This window comes from Barbus barbus (assembly GCF_936440315.1).
Source record: "Barbus barbus genome assembly, chromosome: 1".
NCBI lineage: Eukaryota > Metazoa > Chordata > Actinopteri > Cypriniformes > Cyprinidae > Barbus > Barbus barbus.
Genome location: NC_136729.1, coordinates 27,900,421 through 27,918,985, shown reverse-complemented (window position 1 = coordinate 27,918,985; position 18,565 = coordinate 27,900,421). Strand labels below are relative to the sequence as shown.

Below are 18,565 nucleotides of genomic sequence, written 5' to 3'. Positions count from 1 at the left end.
TATATATTTCCTTATGCAATTGCTCTGTAAAAGTTTGGGGTCCATATGACTCCGAAGAACCTAAGAGTAAAGTCAACTTGGGCGATTAAAAGTTTAAAAATATTTATTCAATAGCGGAAACGGGCTTCCATAAATATACAAGTAATACAGCTTGAATAGTTTGAATTTGAACATATAATAGTAAACAGCATCCCCATATAATTCATTGTCAAAATTTCAACATGAAGGAATAAATGTTAATCCGGCTTGCCATAGCGACACAATAAACTGCTCTGTCGTTTGATGAACCCTATATTGCGATCTTCACCTGCATAAGGGAAGACGAGGACCCAAAGCTTGACGTTTAGAAGTTTTGTGCTTTTGCTTTTCTAAAATCAGTCGTCAAGACTTCACATAAAAGCGTCTATCCTCGCAGGAATGTAGTTTGAGGGCGGAGACTCGCAGCAACATTACATTCTGCATCCAGAAACTGAAATATGGGCTCTGCCATGAGAACAGCCGTGATCATTCGAGAGAGAGCAGCACTGCTCCCAACAGGATCCGAGCACAGCGCGACGAGATGACGGAGAGGTGGATGTAGTGTTTGGGCTCGGTGTCTGTAGATCATACACACGGCTGGAGTTTACGGTGATCGTTTTGTAACGAGGGTTGTTCTTTGTTGAAACATTGTTTTCTGCCTGGCTGCTTTCAGAGGACCAGGGTACCGCTGTTCATTTCAGCCCCGAACCAGCTCTTATATCTGGGCGGGACGTGGAGATAAAAGAGTGCAGCATGAGGAATAACGAGGAGACTGAGGGCTTTGATGGCGAGGCCTCCAACACCTCGATGATTTCAGGAGCCAATAGCCCGTATCAGCCGACCACCGAGCCCGTGCACCCCAGAAACGTGTTCAGGGCCATCAGGTGTGACCTGGACTATATCAAATCACATTTCGGTATTTTAAAAGTTATCGAAGTGGTAAGTTCAAATAGTCCCAGTGTTTCTCTATTCCATGATTAACAAGTTGTATTAGCAACACTTTTAGAGTCAGTAAGGTGACGTCCATCATCATCAACAGTCATCTTTCTTTCTTTCTTTCTTTCTTTCTTTCTTTCTTTCTTTCTTTCTTTCTTTCTTTCTTTCTTTCTTTCTTTCTTTCAGTTAGGTTGTATTGGTGTGAGAAAGACACTTGTCCCATTTTGTGAGCAAGACAGCAGAAGTCATGTCTTCATCAACAGTGTCATCGTTTGTGATTCTTCAATAGTTTTAAGTTTAATTTATTTATTTTTCATTTAGATGCTTCTTCCTGATGACATTCTTTTCATATTAGATCGTATTAGTGCAAGCAAGACAAATTTCCATTTTTGTATTATTATTATTATTATAAGTCATTATATTCAAGGCAAGACAGATGTCTCCATCATCCAAACAGTGGCCTCAAAAAAGCCTTTTCCAGAATTTCCACACAAGATAACAGATCTGCTTTTCACATATTTCAGTTAGATATTCACTCCTGATTACATTCTTCTCATATTGGATTAGTGCGAGGAGAGCAGATTTCCTCTTTTTGGGGTTTTTAAATCAAAATATTTCCTGTTGGATACATGCCGATAGGCATCAAAACCAGTGACGGAGGGGAATGTTGCCTGGAGTCTGAATGAATTGAGTCGCTGGTCAAACTCACAGAAGAGCTTTTTTCGCCTGTGAACCTCTGCCAGATGTTGAAAAAGGAGTGGGAAGTGTAAGGAGAGAGAAAAAAATGATGGCTCTGTTGTTCTGCTGCCTCAGCAAAAGCAAAGCATCTCAGATCGGGCCCTCATGGTGATGCACAGTTAAGAAACTGCATGTACAGGGGAAAACAGAGTGAAACTAAGGAAGTCATTAGGTGAAACAAGGGCTTGTGTACACTGCCAAAGGAAACAACCTGTGTGCCAAGTACAGAAGATAGCTTGTCTGCTCAAAGATTGCATAATGGATCAAGTTTTTCTGCTTTTATGTGCGTCTCAGGGCAGATGATTCTACATCCACAATTTAATTGGATTTATTAAGTAATAATACTTGGGAGCACACACAGTAGCTGAGACAGAGGACATATAGAGTAGATGCAACACTTTTATCTTCATGAATGTAATGTGTGGTTTTCTATCTATGCTGTTTTGTGTGGATCCACAAGCTTCATGTGCCTGTGGAGTCAAATTACAGGCAGGCATGATGAGTAGTATAGTAAAGATCTGTTCATTGCTGACCAGAAACCTTTATATCTTTTTGACTCTTATGTGATAGACTGCAGCTCATCAAAGATTAGCAAAAATAAGTTAACGAACAAGCCTCTAGTTTGTTTGATCATGTGAAACCTATGAGCTGTTACTTTCTTTAGGTGGATAATACAGTTTGGGGCGTTTTGTTTTGCAGTAATGAGCAGGTTAGTGAGAGGGGATGAATAAAATTTAAATACTGAACTAAAACTAAACAGGATATTCAGAAAGTTTCCCACATAACTTTTAAATTGCAGCATTCCAGTGATATTCCTTGGGGTGTTTTGAGCTGCGACCATAAAATCTGAGACTTGTTTGAATATGTGATCAATCATTCCTCAAAAAAGAGATTTCATATTACCCATAAGAGAAAGGCTGTATTAAGCTCTGCTAGTTAAGAGTTTAGTTGGTTTTGTCACATTATCATGTTTTTGTTAGGGATTCATTCGGGTCCTGACTCCCGTGTCACTGGATATGTCCTCATTCTGTCCTGCTAACAATCTGAGTACTTACTGTAGATTGTTTGGAATGTTTTTTGGGGAAAAAAAGAGTAAATTTATCTGTAGCACAGGACTTTTCACATGGCTGCATGTTTCCTGCTGTTGACCTGCCAAGGATATTCAGCCACGGCTGTTTCTCCATGTACTGGCCAATGATTTACCTAAGGCCCTCGTGGGATAAGGAGGAGTCTTTTTGACTGTTTAATCTTTGCAAAGTTTTTTTTGTCCATCTGCAGATGTGACCTTGGCTAATATCGGATCACCCCATTCCATTCACAGATGAAACAAACATAGTCATTCCTGTTGGGATTCAACAAAAATATCATTCTTATCTTAGGGGGAGTTTCTTAGTGTTTACATAACGTGCTTTTGCAAATCTTGACAGAACAGATTGTACAAGGTGTAAACTGGCTAAAAACATTTTAATTCAGATAAATATCTATAAAATAAAATATGTATAACTATATAACTATTGTAAGTAAAAACTGTACACCACCATTCAAAAGCTGTGTAAAATATTTAGATGTTTCTGAAAGTCTCTTATGCTTACCAAGACTGCATTTGTTTGCTAAAATAATATTAAGATTAGTAATATTTAAAAATATCATTACAGTGTAAATGTTTCTATTTTAATATATTTTTTCTGTGATGGCAAAGCTGAATTTTCAGCATCATTAATCCAGTCTTTAGTGTCACATGATCCTCCAGAAATCTGCTGATATGGTGCTTAATAAACATTCCTTATTAAGAAACATTATTATCAATGTTTTTATTTTTTTGGAAATGATTTTTGGAAACTTTTCCTACATTTCTAAAATAATTTTCACGATTATTTGATTAATAGAAACTTCAAACGAACAGCATTTATTATAAATATAAAACATTTGTAATCTTATGTGTTTACTATCACTTTTGGTCAATTTAATGCATCCTTGATAAACATTTTTTTTTTTTAAGAATCGTACTGACCCAAAACGTTTGAATGGTATATAAGTAAAAAATCTAGGTATACAAGATGACCTTGCTGATCAAGTTAGTTGCCACTAGTCATTCCTAAATTGAATACTTTGAAATGTTCTTGGCTAGAGATACTTTATATGGCTTCCTTTCTAAAACCAGTTTGACCAGGAAGCACCCTGTCAATTAGCTTCAGACCTGAAGGGCAAAACTATTGACCTTTAAACTGTCTATGCTAAGTAGAGTTCTAAGAATGAAGCCACCAGATCCAGATGATTCCACCTTATGTTATTCGGATTTAGTTTAGTTCATTATAGATGTTTTTGGTGCAGTCTCAGGCAATGAAGTAGCATCATAAATGTGTCATTTTACCTTAAAGGATAGTTTTTCAAGGTATGTTTTGATAAGGGCCGTTAAATATAATGAAAGAGCTCTCTCTGTAATGTAGCAAGTTTATGGACTTAACAGATGTTTTTTGCCTCTCCACTCCCTCTCAAAAAACTTATGTAATGTGGAGAGCTTGCTTGTCTGCAAACATCTCCAAGGTTAAGGAATAGTGCTTTAAATTTTGTGCAAAGAGCAGTTCCTTTCAGGCGAGGAAAAGACTGTTGGGTGGGAGGAAGGCTCATTTCAGTTTAAAGTGGAGCACTTGGAACACAATGCAAGCTGTCAGCCTCCGACCATTAATGTTCTGGGCACAACAGATGGCGTGTGTAAAAACTGGGGATTTGACTCCATGTGGCCATTGCTACAAGGAACTTGCTGATTGCCTAAGGTAGGGGGCTCTGAAGGATGGCAGAACGAGGGTGGGGAGTAACATATAGTCATTACTTAAAATATTGGGCTTTCTGTATGCCGGACACCTGCTGCCTTGTGGACACGGGCCATGCTGCGTTTATCAAGAGCAATGACCTCATCTCATATCTTTTGGATGGGGCATGACGGCCAACTGAAGTGATGCTGGCTCTGCTGGCACTATGACAGGAACGTCTTGCTGTGAGCCGCCATTTATCTTTAGTTCACACTTCCTTAATGTGTTCAGTGCAAATAAGCCGAATGAGATAGAGAAGGGTTTGCATTGTGTTAGTAGGACAATAAGCTTACATGAGCTCAGCCTTCATTTGAAATTCTGTGGAAAAATTAAAAGATGTTGTAGCTAATAAGATGTGTTGCCAAGTCTAAGATTGGGGAGTATTAAGGCTTCAAACGAAGTTCGTTCTTCGTTTGGGGGCAAAAAGAACTTCGAAATGGCTGAGCGACGGTATACTGTTTTCGAACATTCCAACACCCCTGCGCTGCTGGAGGCGGGGTGTAGATTAACGCAAACGTGTTGCGACGCTCGCAACGATGCAATGAAGGTGTATCTAGGTTTTTTATTAAACTGGATAAATTATTACACGCTTTTAAGTTTTATGTGTTGTCGTAATTTGATAAAAACAAAGGTTTATTATTGTATGTTTTTTTGGCATTTCATTTACTGTATACCATTTAAATTCACTTATTGAAAGAGCAGCAGCAGTATGGTGTAACATTTATTTGAAACGCATGTATTTGGTACTTGCTACCTTATATCTTTACTCTTTCATTTCATTCTTTTCATGGCTTTGGAAAACTTGCATCTGATGTCGCTTTTTGCATAACTCTGGGTTGACAACACCAATTTCTTTTTAGGAATTAAATACTTTCTCTGAATGTTTAAAGTCTCTCTGCGAGCAGTCGTACAGGTGCGGATATATTTGTGGCAGCTCAAAAATTATATTTTGAATAAACACTGTTCTTTTGAACTTTTTATTTATCAAAGAATCCTGAAAAAATTATCACAGGTCCCCGAAAAATATTAAGCAGCACAACTGTTTCCAACATTGATTATAAATCAGCATATTAGAGTGATTCATATATAAATATATAGCATTTGTGCTCATAGACACTCAAAAAATTCAATGTATAATATATGCATTTTGGCTAATTTGTTAAAAAAAGGAAAGTCTTAAGCCTTTTTGCATGGTAGATCAGGTGATTTCTGCCATTGAAAATCTTTAATGCATCTCTTCAGGTCTCATACAGTAACTGCAGTCATGCTGGCTGATGTTCAATCTGCATTTCAAATGCACAGCATGAGCTTAGAAAAAATAATGGAGAATTTTGTTGGGTCTTATTTTCTTTTATTGTCAGACAAGTTGCTTGTGTGGCCCTGAAGATTCAATATTTTAGCCCACAAGTTAAAAATCTTTTTTGGCCCCTAATAAATGGCACCCTAAGTCCTTTACAGTCCAAACATAATGCATAAACTGTTAAATAGCAGACCCAACCATCAAGTTCATTCCAGTGTGGACTTCACAAAAGGTGCATTGGAGCTTCATTTTGAGCATCTTTTAATCCTAATGGACAAATTGGAATCTCTATAGTGCCATGGTCCAGCGGATGTTTTGCTTTTATTTTTTAGCATCAGGAAAATCTGAATTTGTTGGCCAACTATCTCTGTCATTCCATTAGCAAGCCCACATCCAGTTCTTTATTCATCACAGAAATCATTCATTTCACAGGGAGGTTTCCACATTGTGCTTCCATTCCTAGATGTGTGCAACATATTATTTAGCGTCTGCCGTGTGACAGCATCCGGTCCGGGCCAGCTGGAAATGCTGGGCCCCTGTGTAGATGTTGGAATGTTTTGTGGCAGAGGTTCTGTCTCCCCTGTTGGAGCGGGCCAACCTGTAATCTGTCTGAGGTTTTGTGCTGGAGAGTCAAGACTGCATAACACCTAAATAGCACGTTAACCTCAGAATTCTTCCCATGCTGTGGTCTACTGACGAATGCAGCAGGAAAACATCAGTGAACCCTCTGCGACTTCGGTAGGGTTCAACATACTCCGCAAGGCCCTGTTATGACCATGTGGAAAACGCATTACAAAGTAAACCATGAATGTAGATGAGTCATTTATACCTTGAAACAGCTTTTCGAGAAATACTTTCTTGTGGTTTTTTACTGCTCTACACAAAGGACTGCATTGTATTATGTTGTTGTCTTAAATCAGACACCGTGATTTGCACGTGAGTTTTACACAGTCAGCATCAGATGTTACTTAAATTTTCAGCTCGATAAAATAAAGTGAGTTGTTTACTGCTGGGACAAATGCTTCATGTTTTGTTTTAAAAGAGTCGGTTTACTCCTTTCTGTTGCAGGTCCTGGCTCTCATCTCTTTCATCTTCATTGAGACCATAATGATGTGCTCGCCCTGTGCCGGTGTCTACCTCTTTGAGTTTGTCAGCTGCAGTGCCTTCGTTGTCACAGGCGTCTTGCTCCTCATCTTCAGCCTGAATCTGCACACCAAAGTGCCCCATATCAACTGGAATCTAACAGTATGTAGTTCTTATCAAGATCCACACAACCTTATAAAATCCTTCACAACTTTAGACTTTTAAATGGATATTTTGCCCCCATTTTTTTTTTTGCAATTTATTCACCCTCATTTAATTCCAAACTTGTATGACTCATTTTAAATTAATTTATAGTGCTTATTTAATTGTGCTTTCTGTCATTTTCTGATGTGTATTTAGCTGAGCATTGAGAGGAAGTGTTTGCCTAGAAGATATTTTTGCAGTGTAACTATTTTTCCTTCAATTCATTTTTAATGGCATAATATTTTAAGAGGCAGTTGTGATGATAGATTATCAAGGCAGAAGTTATTTGTGACGATCAGCTGTTTACATAAATGGAAGAAGTTTTTTGTTGCCAAGACATGCCAATAACTCTCGCCTTTTTCGAAAGTAAGCCGCTCTCTTGCGTCCAATGCTGCTGAGGAGGGGGTTCATATATTGCTCAGAATGGAGCTTGTGTGCTCACAGCTCTCATTAAACCCGCTTCTAGCAAACATGAATGGATGCTCTTGGGAGATGAATTTACTGATTCACTGAAAGATTAATAAGGCATGGTTCCCTTTGTCTCCCTGCCTATACACACACACACTCACACACAAAGCTCAGCATAATTGGACCTCAGTGCTGTGGATCTATTACAGACCTGATGATGGAAAAGGCTGTAGAGTTTTATTTCCAGAGCTGTGCATGAACCAAGAAAAGTAACAGCAACTCAAATCCAACCATAACTACTGCGTTGCATTATGGTATACTGAAGAATATGTGCTTAACCTAACCTCACATAGACAACAAGGACGTGCTTCTGCCATTATATGTTCAAATTTCAGTGTTTTATTACACCCAGATGTAGATAGAGAAAATTGGACCCTTTTTACAAACTGGTGTAAAAAGGTCATATGTATATGCATTTAACCTCAATTATACATGTATAAAGAAAGCTTGGAGCATCACATTTTGATTTAGGACAAGGCCTTTACTCTAAGTGCTTTTTTGTTTTGGCTTTTTGCCACTTTTATAGAAGTGCTTTTTAAAAATTGCTTCTTTTTTTCTCTGTTTCTCCTCTTCTCTAGTTGCTTCCTAATCTAGTTATCCACTAACCTGCCAACGTGCCATTATATATTACGGAAATTGTTTTGGCTCATAGACAAATTGCTTTTGTTCCTCCTTTGTAAGTCACTTTGGATAATTTCATTTATTTTATTAAGGATAGAATTTCATTTATTTAGTTTTATTTTCAGTGGATAAATGGCAGGAAATGGTGGGGGAAGAAAATGAAATGAGATCAGGAAATGATGAGAGCTGAATTCAGACTTGCTGTAAATACCTCACACGAGCATCAGAGCTCAACTTGCTAGATCACATACAGTAAACCACATTTTGGCTGATGGGAGAGATGTTAAACAGGGTTTTCGGTGCGTGTGAGTGTGTGTGCTTTTGTGTATTTTGAATACTGACGAGTTGGGTTTTTCTTGGTATTGCTATGGCTCATTGGAAGATCTATGATCTTCAGGATCATTTCAGCTGTGGTGGGGCTGAGGTTTTGAACTGAGCATCATCTCCTGCCAGTCAGACCCCATGGGCCCTGGCCTCCCATTTATTCTGGAATGGATGCATTGGGACGGGGGTTTGTTCAGCAACAGCTTGGCTTGCCTCCCCTCATTCGTGTTTGTATCTCCAGCTTGCGTAACTTCACTGCTGTGCTTCAGGAACTTTCACATAACGCAAAAGTAAGCTGTATTTTTGGTCCTGTAATTGTGGCCTCTGTCTCAGTAGAGGGCTTTTTCATTTTGAGATAAAATCCTCCCTAACCCAGCAGCAATTAAACTTCTCTCTATAAAGAGCAGAAATTTGGATGGTAGAACTTTAAATCAGTCTTAAAATCAGATGTTTGTGCTAAATCCATTCTTATCTTCTAAAGTTGATTTAGTTTAAATGGCTGCACATTGGAGCATATACACACAAAACTAGCTGGTAGTTTCTTGTGGCTGTTGGTTCTTGTGGTGGACGGTCTGTCTATTGTACAGCACCCCCTATTCCCTTGATTGCATTGATGGTGTGATCCAGTGCCAGGCTCAAAGGGGGCTAGCATAGTGACTGACATTATTGAAAGTGATAGGTCAGTAGAATGAGCGCATTCAGTTCGCGGTGGTACGCTGGCACCATTGTACCCATTAACAAACCATCTCCAACCACACACACATACATATACACATAAGCATGGCCAGTGTTCATTGAGCTCCACCAAAAATAGACAGGGCATTTTAATAGAAAATGAGGAGAGATTTGACTTTGTGAGGTGACAGGATAATGATTGGTTTTACATTGTGTGCTTAATGGAATGGCACTCTGAGACATGAGAAGCTTTGCAGTGAGCCTATGATTATGTGTCATCACTGTATACAAGCAAGAGGCCAATTGCGAGATGGGTAAAGATGCATTAAAAATGTGTAATTTGGAAATCTGACTGATAAAGACTAAATTATTGTTATTGAACTATGTAAATGTACTATAATTTTTATGTTTTCTCATGTTTTAATATTATCAGAATGATTTCCTATCTAGAACCACCTTTTATAGCCTAGTGATGGGCCTGTTGGAGGATGAAGGTTAATAGTGTACCGTGCTGTCTGTCCACACACACACACACACACACACACACACACAGACAGAGCATCCAAGAGCACCAGCACACCAGTAGAAGGTCCAGGAAAAGCTTTTAGCAGCTTCATTTAAAGCTAAAGTCTCGCTGTTGAGGCGAATAAAGAGATATGACTGAATGTTCAGGATTCTGGTTATTTTACCCAGCAAATCTGGAATGAAAATAGTTTTTGTTTTTTCTTTTTTTTAACATTTCCAAGATCTATGAGCCTCCTGTTGCCTAAAGCAGTGTGTAACTCCGTATTCACGCACCACTGAGAATATTTGGCACAGGCTATATACTGCTAAGACCGCACCTAACTCATGCATATATACATTTTTTACATTGATTCTTTTTTTTTTTTTTGCATCAGTTTGCAAAATGAACTTGGTTAAGTGCTCTGTCCCTCATTAACTCATCGTAATGTGTATGTATATATATGTTAAAAAAAAACTTTATTTTCTTTCTTTCTGTAAATATATTTAAAAATCTAATTTATGCCTGTCATGGCATAAATTACTTTGTGATCTTTCTTCTAATCCTTCATAAATCAAGAAACATTTCTTATTATTATAGATGTTGAAAACAGTTGTTCTGCTTAATATTTTTGTGGAAAACTTGATTAATTTCTTTCAGGATTCTAGCATTAGTTTGACATTCTTTTGTATCATTATACATATCTATTATTATATGTGACCCTGGACCACAAACGCAGTCTTAAGTCGCTGGGGTATATTTGTAGCAATAGCCAAAAATACATTGTATGGGTCAGAAAAATCATTAGGATATTAAGTAAAGATCATGCTCCATGAAGATATTTTGTAAATTTCCTACCATAAATATATTAAAACTTAATTTTTGATTAGTAATATGCATTGCTAAGAACTTAGTTTGGACAACTTTAAAGGCGATATATCAATATTTTTTTTTTTTTGCACCCTCAGATTCCAGATTTTCAAATAGTTGTATCTTGGATTCTTGGCCAAATATTGTCCTATCCTAACAAAACATACATCAATGGAAAACGTATTTATTCAGATGATGTATAAATTTATTCAGATAAATGTATTATTATTTATTAAGGTGATGTATAAATCTCAATAAAAAAAAAGACCCTTATAACTGGTTTTGTGGCCCAGGGTCACACATTAAAAATGCAAATCAATTTAATTCATCCTTGCTTACAATGTTCCAGTTATATTATAAACGGGTCTATTTCAAGTACAGATATCTTCAGTCCTCTGTTAACAACGTGGAGGGCCGCAGTGGCTGTTAAATACATCAGAGATCTGAACCCAGTGTGAACACTACATTTCCCAGTTCCCTGCCAACACACACACACACACACACTACTGAAAGTACATTTTAAGATAACTCATGACTGCTTTTTCTTGTGTTCATATTAGGTTACCTGCATTAAATGCTTAATCATGTTTGTAAACTTCCATCAAGCTAGTAATGTATATTTCTAACTAAATAATTCTGAGGGCTTGGTACTTTTGTTCCACCTCAGGCTTATGCTTTTTGTTCTTACGCTTAGAATGTTATATTTTAAACACATCAGCAGTTTTTAGCATTAAGTGTGTTTCAGTTTGGTTTGGCTTGCATTTGATCCATCTGTTGAAGTATGTGTGAAGGCAAAGGCTGGTTTGGCACATGTTTGAATGATTGAGACCGCATCCTGGTTTTGGCACATAGTTAGTGTTCTATATTGCGTGTGAGATGGGCATGGGTTCGCTTGAGTGAGTGTGGATGAGAGAGAGCGAGAAAGAGTATCATGTGAGACAGTGTGTGCAGTCACTCCCATCATGCATTTTGTCACGCTGAAGTGCTTATTGGCTGCACACATACGAACCACCCAGCTTTATCCCTTCTCTCCTCTAAGAGGTTTTAAGGATAAAGAGACATAAAATGAGACTTTAATGTTATGCAGTGTGAGGAATCTGTATGTTACTTAAATTTTTTTATAATAATATAAAAAATAATGTATATGTATGTTAATTATTTGTGTATTATATGTGTATATTTGTGTGTGTGTGTGTGTGTGTCAACTTTTCTGCCTGTCAAACTGCATCACTGCAGTCAGCATAACCACACCTCACTGTTAGCTCCTTCTTGTTTTGACTCTTTGATCATTAAAGGGTCTACTTATAGTTTGATCAACTCTAAACTTGTGAATGTGTAAATGTTTCTGTTGATATGACTTCCCTTATGGAAATATTATTATTTAATGAGCTAGCCTCTGAGCACATACACACTGCATATAATAGTTGTCCCTCCTTCTCTCTTTGTAGACATCATCTGTTATTTGTAGGAGATTTGTCTCTCTTCTCCTGGAACAAAACATGGCAATGAAAGAATATGTGCTGCTTGTGTGTGTTATTGTGTGTGGAGAGATGTGTAATTAGTTTTTTTTCAGCAGCCATTACTCCAGCCTTCAGTGTCACATGATCCTTCAGAAATCATTCTAATATGCTGATTTGGTGATCAAACACTTATCAATCTTGAAAATAGATATGCAGCTTAATATTTTTGTGATAAAATCCACAGCCATATCACCCTGCAGCCCAAGACCGGTTGCCCACTGAAGCTAAGCAGGGTTGAGCCTGGTCAGTGCCTGGATGGGAGACCTCCGGGGAAAAACTAGGTTGCTGTTGGAAGAGGTGTTAGTGAGGCCAGCAGGGGGTGCTCACCCTGTGGTCTGTGTGGGTCCTAACGCCCCAGTGTACTGACGGGGACACTATACTGTCAAAAAGCACCGTCTTTCGGATGAGATGTTATACCGAGGTCCTGACTCTCTGTGGTCATTAAAAATCCCATGGCACTTCTCGTAAAGAGTAGGGGTGTACCCCCGGTGTCCTGGCCAAATTCCCTCTACTGGCCCTTGTCTATCATGACCTCCTAATAATCCCCATACACTTGATTGGCTCAATGACTCTCTCTCCTCTCCACCTGTATCTGGTGTGTGGTGAGCGCACTGGCGCCGTTGTACCGTGGCTGCCGTCGCATCATCCAAGTGGATGCTGCACACTGGTGGTGGTTGAGGAGAGACCCCCCCCCCACATGATTGTAAAGCGTGAAGCGTAAAGGGTGTACAGCTATACACAATAAAGCGCTATATAAATGCATCATTCATTCATTCATATTTTTGTTATAAACAAACTTTTTTCAGTATGCTTTAATTCTCTCTTTCTCTCTTGCAGGATCTGATCAACACTGCCACCAGCACCTTGTTCTTCTTTCTGGCATCAGTGATTTTGGCAGCTCTCAACCATCAAACTGGAGCAGAGATTGCAGCTGTGGTATCTATCCCCTTACTCAGCTCTTTATTTCATGAATTCTGTCGCTGTGATTGTGGGTGAATTCAAATGTTTAGTCATTTCTCAAGTATTTGAAGTGGGCCCTAATCTTCTGGGGCTCTGCTGCCCTCAAGTGGCTGAAATAGAGTAAGCACAGTCATTCGTGGAGAGAGTCCTGGACAGGAAGTTCTGAGCAGTCAGCGTCACCATCAAGCTAAATGTTTTACATGTTTTTCTTTAGTTCTTTGATTTTTTTTTAAGCCTGAAAATCGAATTGCTTCCTCTTTTCCTCTTTCACCATCCCACTTCTTTTCTTGTGTTTCTATTTCAAAATTCACAATGTGTCAAGTTTTTACTCATTACAAATTCCTACAGAATTTAGTTACACTAACCTCATGCTTGTTTATAAAATATTTTAGCCTATTTGATTGTTTTAGCTGTCAGTAATGCACTCAGCTCTGTTTAAGTCAATTTCACAGAGTTATTGGGAGACTTTTTCCACCTCAGAGTATAAAATTAATAAAAGATAAATAATCATGAGATAAAGTTTTTAAATTAGAAATGTGAGATACAATGTAGCAGGTGGGAGATTTAAAATCATAGTTACCTTTGATTTTTGTTTTACTATGATGCTGGAAACAGGCCATAAATATAATCTATAATCCCCCAAAATCAGCACAGAAAATGGCAAAAAAAAAAAAGGTCCATTGACTCCATCTGGGCCTGTTCATTACAGTGTGTTATAACTGAAGCCACTATAAACATCTCATATGCACATACCTTTCTAGTTAGTTTGTCTGTTTTGGTTGAGGCTGCTGACCTCTTGGGACCGTGAGGAGGTTTGTTGTAGATGGCTCAGTGAAGAGAAGTAATTCCCAATATTGATACAGGATCAGGTTCTCTTACTGAGATCCTGACCTTTATGATTTTAGAATGATCTGAGATCAGCGAATTATCCACCAACACCTTGGAAGTCAAAGGCTGGGGATTTGGGCTAAGAGTTTTATGATACAGATGTTCTCAGCAGGAAACCACTTTAACACCCGGGGATTTTTCTGAACCACAGGACACGGCAAAATTCCTTCAGTCCTTCACGGCCTGCCAGAGAGATGGAGTATTTCTGTTATATATTGCAATTTACTAAAAACATACCAATATTATTTAGATTTATAGTAGATTTAATGTTATATGTACATCACTTAAATAAATAGTTTACCCAAAAATGAAAATTTGCTGAAAAATTACTCGCCCTCAGGTCATCTATGATAAGATTAGAAACTTTCTCATCACTTGCATATCAATGGATCCTCTGTAGTAAATGGGTGCCGTTAAAATGAGAGTCCAAACAGCTGATAAAAACATTACAATAATCCACAAGTAATCAGCATGACTCCAGTCCATCAGTTAACATCTTCTAAAGTGAAAAGCTGCATGTTTGTAAGAAACAAATCCATCAATAAGGCTTTTTAACTTTAAACCGTTGCTTCTGGCAAAAGTCAATTATTCATAATAATGCTTTCTCCAGCGAAAAAGTCCATCACCTGTTTTCCTCTTACATCAAAATCTACTGACATATTTGTTTAGAACTGCTTGGGACTTTTGGTTTTGGCTTATAAATGGTGCGTTATCTGTGCATATTTACTTCAGATTCAGATGAGACAACTTCTTCACTGAAGAAAGCAATATTATATGTAGAGGATTTGTATTTTAACCAAAAGCAACAGTTAAAAACATGTTAATGATGGATTTGTTTATTACAAACACACAGCTTTTCACTTAACAAGGCATTAATTGATGAACTGGAGTCGTGTGGATTACTGTGATGTTTTTATCAGCTGTTAAGACACTTATTCTGACGGCACCCATTCACTTCAGACGATTCGTTGGTGAGCAAGTGATGTAAAATGTCTCCAAATCTGTTCCGATGAAGAAACAAACTCATCTACATTTAGGATGGCCTTAGGGCCTAAAATGTTCATTTTTGGGTGAAATTTTCCTTTAAACCTTCATACACTGAACAAAATTATAAACGCAGCACTTTTGTTTTTGCCCCCATTTTTCATGAGCTGAACTCAAAGATCTAAGACTTTTTCTATGTACACAAAAGGCCTATTTCTCTCAAATATTGTTCACAAATCTGTCTAAATCTGTGTTAGTGAGCAGTTCTCCTTTGCCGATATAATCCATCCACCCACACATATCAAGATGCTGATGAGACAGCATGATTATTGCACAGGTGTGCCTTAGGCTGGCCACAATAAAAGGCCACTCTAAAATGTGCAGTTTTACTGTAATGGGGGGTCCGAAAACCAGTCAGTATCACCATTTGCCTCACGCAATAATAACCTGTGCAATAATCATGCTATCTAATCAGCATCTTGATATGCCACACCTGTGAGGTGGATGGATTATATCGGCAAAGGAGAACTGCTCACTAACACAGATTTAGACAGATTTGTGAACAATATTTGAGAGAAATAGGCCTTTTGTGTACATAGAAAAAGTCTTAGATCTTTGAGTTCAGCTCATGAAAAATGGGGGCAAAAACAAAAGTGCTGCGTTTATAATTTTGTTCAGTGTAATTCAAAGATGAAAACTTCCCCTTCGGTTTTCTTGAGTATAAATAGTTGTTTTGTGTGTGTATATCCAGATTTCCGGGTTCCTGGTGATGGGTGTGTATGGTCTGAACACATTTTTGGCAGTACGGAGATGGCGTCTCGGGGACTCGCGAGATGGACCCCTGCAGACCAGCGAGTACATTCGTGCTCGCACAGCCTCACGGGGAGAGGTGGAGTCACAGCCTGAGCTACAGTAAGGCACACAGGCAGACCAATGAAGACTTTGACATGCAAAGCCCCGTCCACATTCCTGTCACAGTGTGCTCTTTCATATCCTTGTGATGGGAGCCTGATGAGCGCTTACAAACAAACAATTGCGTGAACAGTCTAAAATGGAACAAACCTCTGGCATCTTCATCAGCCTCAGGCCAGCGTCTTTTGACTTTATATTTAAATACTGTATATTTCTGTTAATTAAGGGCTTTACCTTATAATGATCTGGATAATTATTGACTGAAACTGACTCCACTGTGCTCCTAAACTCCCAGCGGGTAAAGATTTTAATAACGCCTGCAATAAAATTGACGAATCCTGTCAGTCGCCCATTTTAAACCCCCTTATATTTAGCTCTGCATTCTATTTAGAATGCAACTATGCCTAAAATGTCTTATCAAGGATCAAAAATAACTATACAGAATGGAATAATGGAAATTGAATGGTTGCTAAATTGACTGATGTAAGTGATCTTTCTGACTGAAGTGTGTAATGGGAATGGGAGAGTTTATGAGCAAAAAAAAAAATAATGTTTTCTCTTTGCCATTGTGTTCCTGTATCAAACACATCTAGTAAACTGCCGTTGCATTGGGCTGTTTTCTGAGAGATGGAGTGACTAGATGTTATGAGCATCAGTATTTATTTTAATGTTAATTATTTTTTGTAATACCACAGCTTTGGTAGCTATATTGTATCAAGTGTAGAATTTCACCTCGTGAATGTGACCCTGCATTGCAAGAGACAGAAACAGTTTTCAGACTGTCTGTGTGGGTGAAGGGAGGAGATTTTATGAAGATTTTGGAGGCTAATCTTTAGATGATACAAATTAGTTACTAAAAAAATTGTGCATAGTCTGTTGGTCATTTCTGTTGTTTGTAATATTTTCTCTACTCCACTGTGTACTCCAACCCTGTCCAGTTATCTGTATATGTTGATTTAAGCAAGGGTAGAGTTTTTGAAGAAGGTGTATATATTACGTATCTGTGTGTGACATTTTACATTTCTGAAGGTTTCCTATTTGTATGAATTCTGACACTAATGGACTGTATTTGAAGGAACAAGTGTACTTCAGTACATATGAATGCATTAGCAAAACTGTGTTTTGCTAATCTTTTTTTTTTTTTCTGTGTGCCTTAACCGTAGAGGCTTTATTAGTCAAAACTCTTGGACACTAATGTTACGACAACATTAGCAGAATAACTGCTTCATGGGGTGTGAAATTCAAACATTATATTTGCACTCTCTGATGAACCGATCTGTGGTAAGATCATCTGTTTTCTGAAGTGCTTTGTTGACCTTCTAATGGTTCTTTTTAAAAAGAGTATCATAGAATGACATCGGGGGGAAATTAAATGTCGTTTACCACAGATTTTAAGGCATAGTGCAATTGTACATGATTTTTTTCACTAGAAAATGCTCATTTGTAATATTCGTTTGTATATTCATACTTATGTCTTATTTTAAGGTTCTTAAATGAAGTCACTTTTATGTTTTGGAATAAGACCAATGTTGAAATGAAGTCATTATGAGGTGTGGATTCACATTATAGACATTGAGCAACACTGTGTGTGCGCTTGAAAATGTTAAAAGACAATCACAAGAATGATTTCTGTCTTAATGAAGGACTCTGATTATTTGTCCTATTTTGAAAGCAATACTGTGTGCTTATGCTTTAATAATGTGTAAGAGCTTTCACTGTGCTTTGACTCTGTGCTAAACTTCTTATTGGAAGATTTTAGCATCAAAATAATTCCTGATTTTGACCTTAAGGTTTGAACTGTTTTCAACTCGCAAATCATCGAAGTGTTTCAAAAGAAACTAAGTTGACATTTTGAGGGAGTCAAATTTTGAAAATGATTGTACTGTTTCTTGCTGACATTTCTCATATTCAAGAAAGCAGTTTTATTCCATGTAACAGTGCTATAAATGTGTATTTTTGTATTTATAGAGTTGTGCATAGACTTGCTAATTGTTTAAGAATATTTGTGATGGCAATCTTTTCCTCAAATAAATGGATTTGGATGGACGATCTGTAAATGGGAAAAAGCCTTACTGTGGTACAGGAATCATTGCATTTACAATCGCTAAGACCTATTTCTCAATACTTGTCACTTTTTGAAAACTCGTCATGCAGTGAACACAACAGAAGTCTACAGTATGTGGGCTAAACTGTGGATCATTTTCCACGGCTTTGGCACAAAATACATTCAGTGGCTGCATATTTCCATTTACTCGAATTCCTCTCTCACTCAGAAACAACAGCTACCAGCATTCTATGTACCTACAGGGCCACTTGCATGTTTACGTCTTTCTTTTGTGTTACATTTAAGTTTAAAATCATAATTACTGAATAAGATTCTACAGTAATACCATATTGAAATATATTCCAAATTTAAAAAGATGAAATACTGTCAACACAGTTGTAGCTGAACACATACACAGGTCTTTCAGTTGAAATGTTATCTATACAAATGGGTGCAACTTAGGAATAATTGGATAATGTAACATATATTGCAGTGACTTCTAAACAGTCTGTCATCCTTGTTTTGTAATGTTAAAAAAGAAAAATGCATTGATACTTGAACGAGTTGATTTAAAAAAACAGTTTGTTCGTTTTAACACATTCTGGTTGTGAAATTAACTGCTGTGTCAAACTGAAAGTTGAGAACGGTGACGAGTTTTGAAAAGTGACCTTGAAGAAGTGTGGCGAAATGTGTCCCAGCGATTGTAAA

The 18,565-nt window shown here is 37.7% G+C and overlaps 1 protein-coding gene across 1 annotated transcript; it reads left to right on the top strand.

The window, feature by feature from the left end:
* Positions 1 to 256: 256 nt before the first annotated feature.
* Positions 257 to 17,874, top strand: LOC306872075 (CKLF-like MARVEL transmembrane domain-containing protein 4). Its single transcript, XM_079420435.1, has 4 exons — positions 257 to 957; positions 6,871 to 7,047; positions 12,907 to 13,005; positions 15,653 to 17,874. Exons 1-4 carry the CDS (start codon positions 772 to 774, stop codon positions 15,815 to 15,817), a joined length of 627 nt encoding a protein of 208 aa, XP_079276561.1. The 5' UTR covers positions 257 to 771; the 3' UTR covers positions 15,818 to 17,874.
* The last annotated feature ends 691 nt before the right edge of the window (positions 17,875 to 18,565 follow it).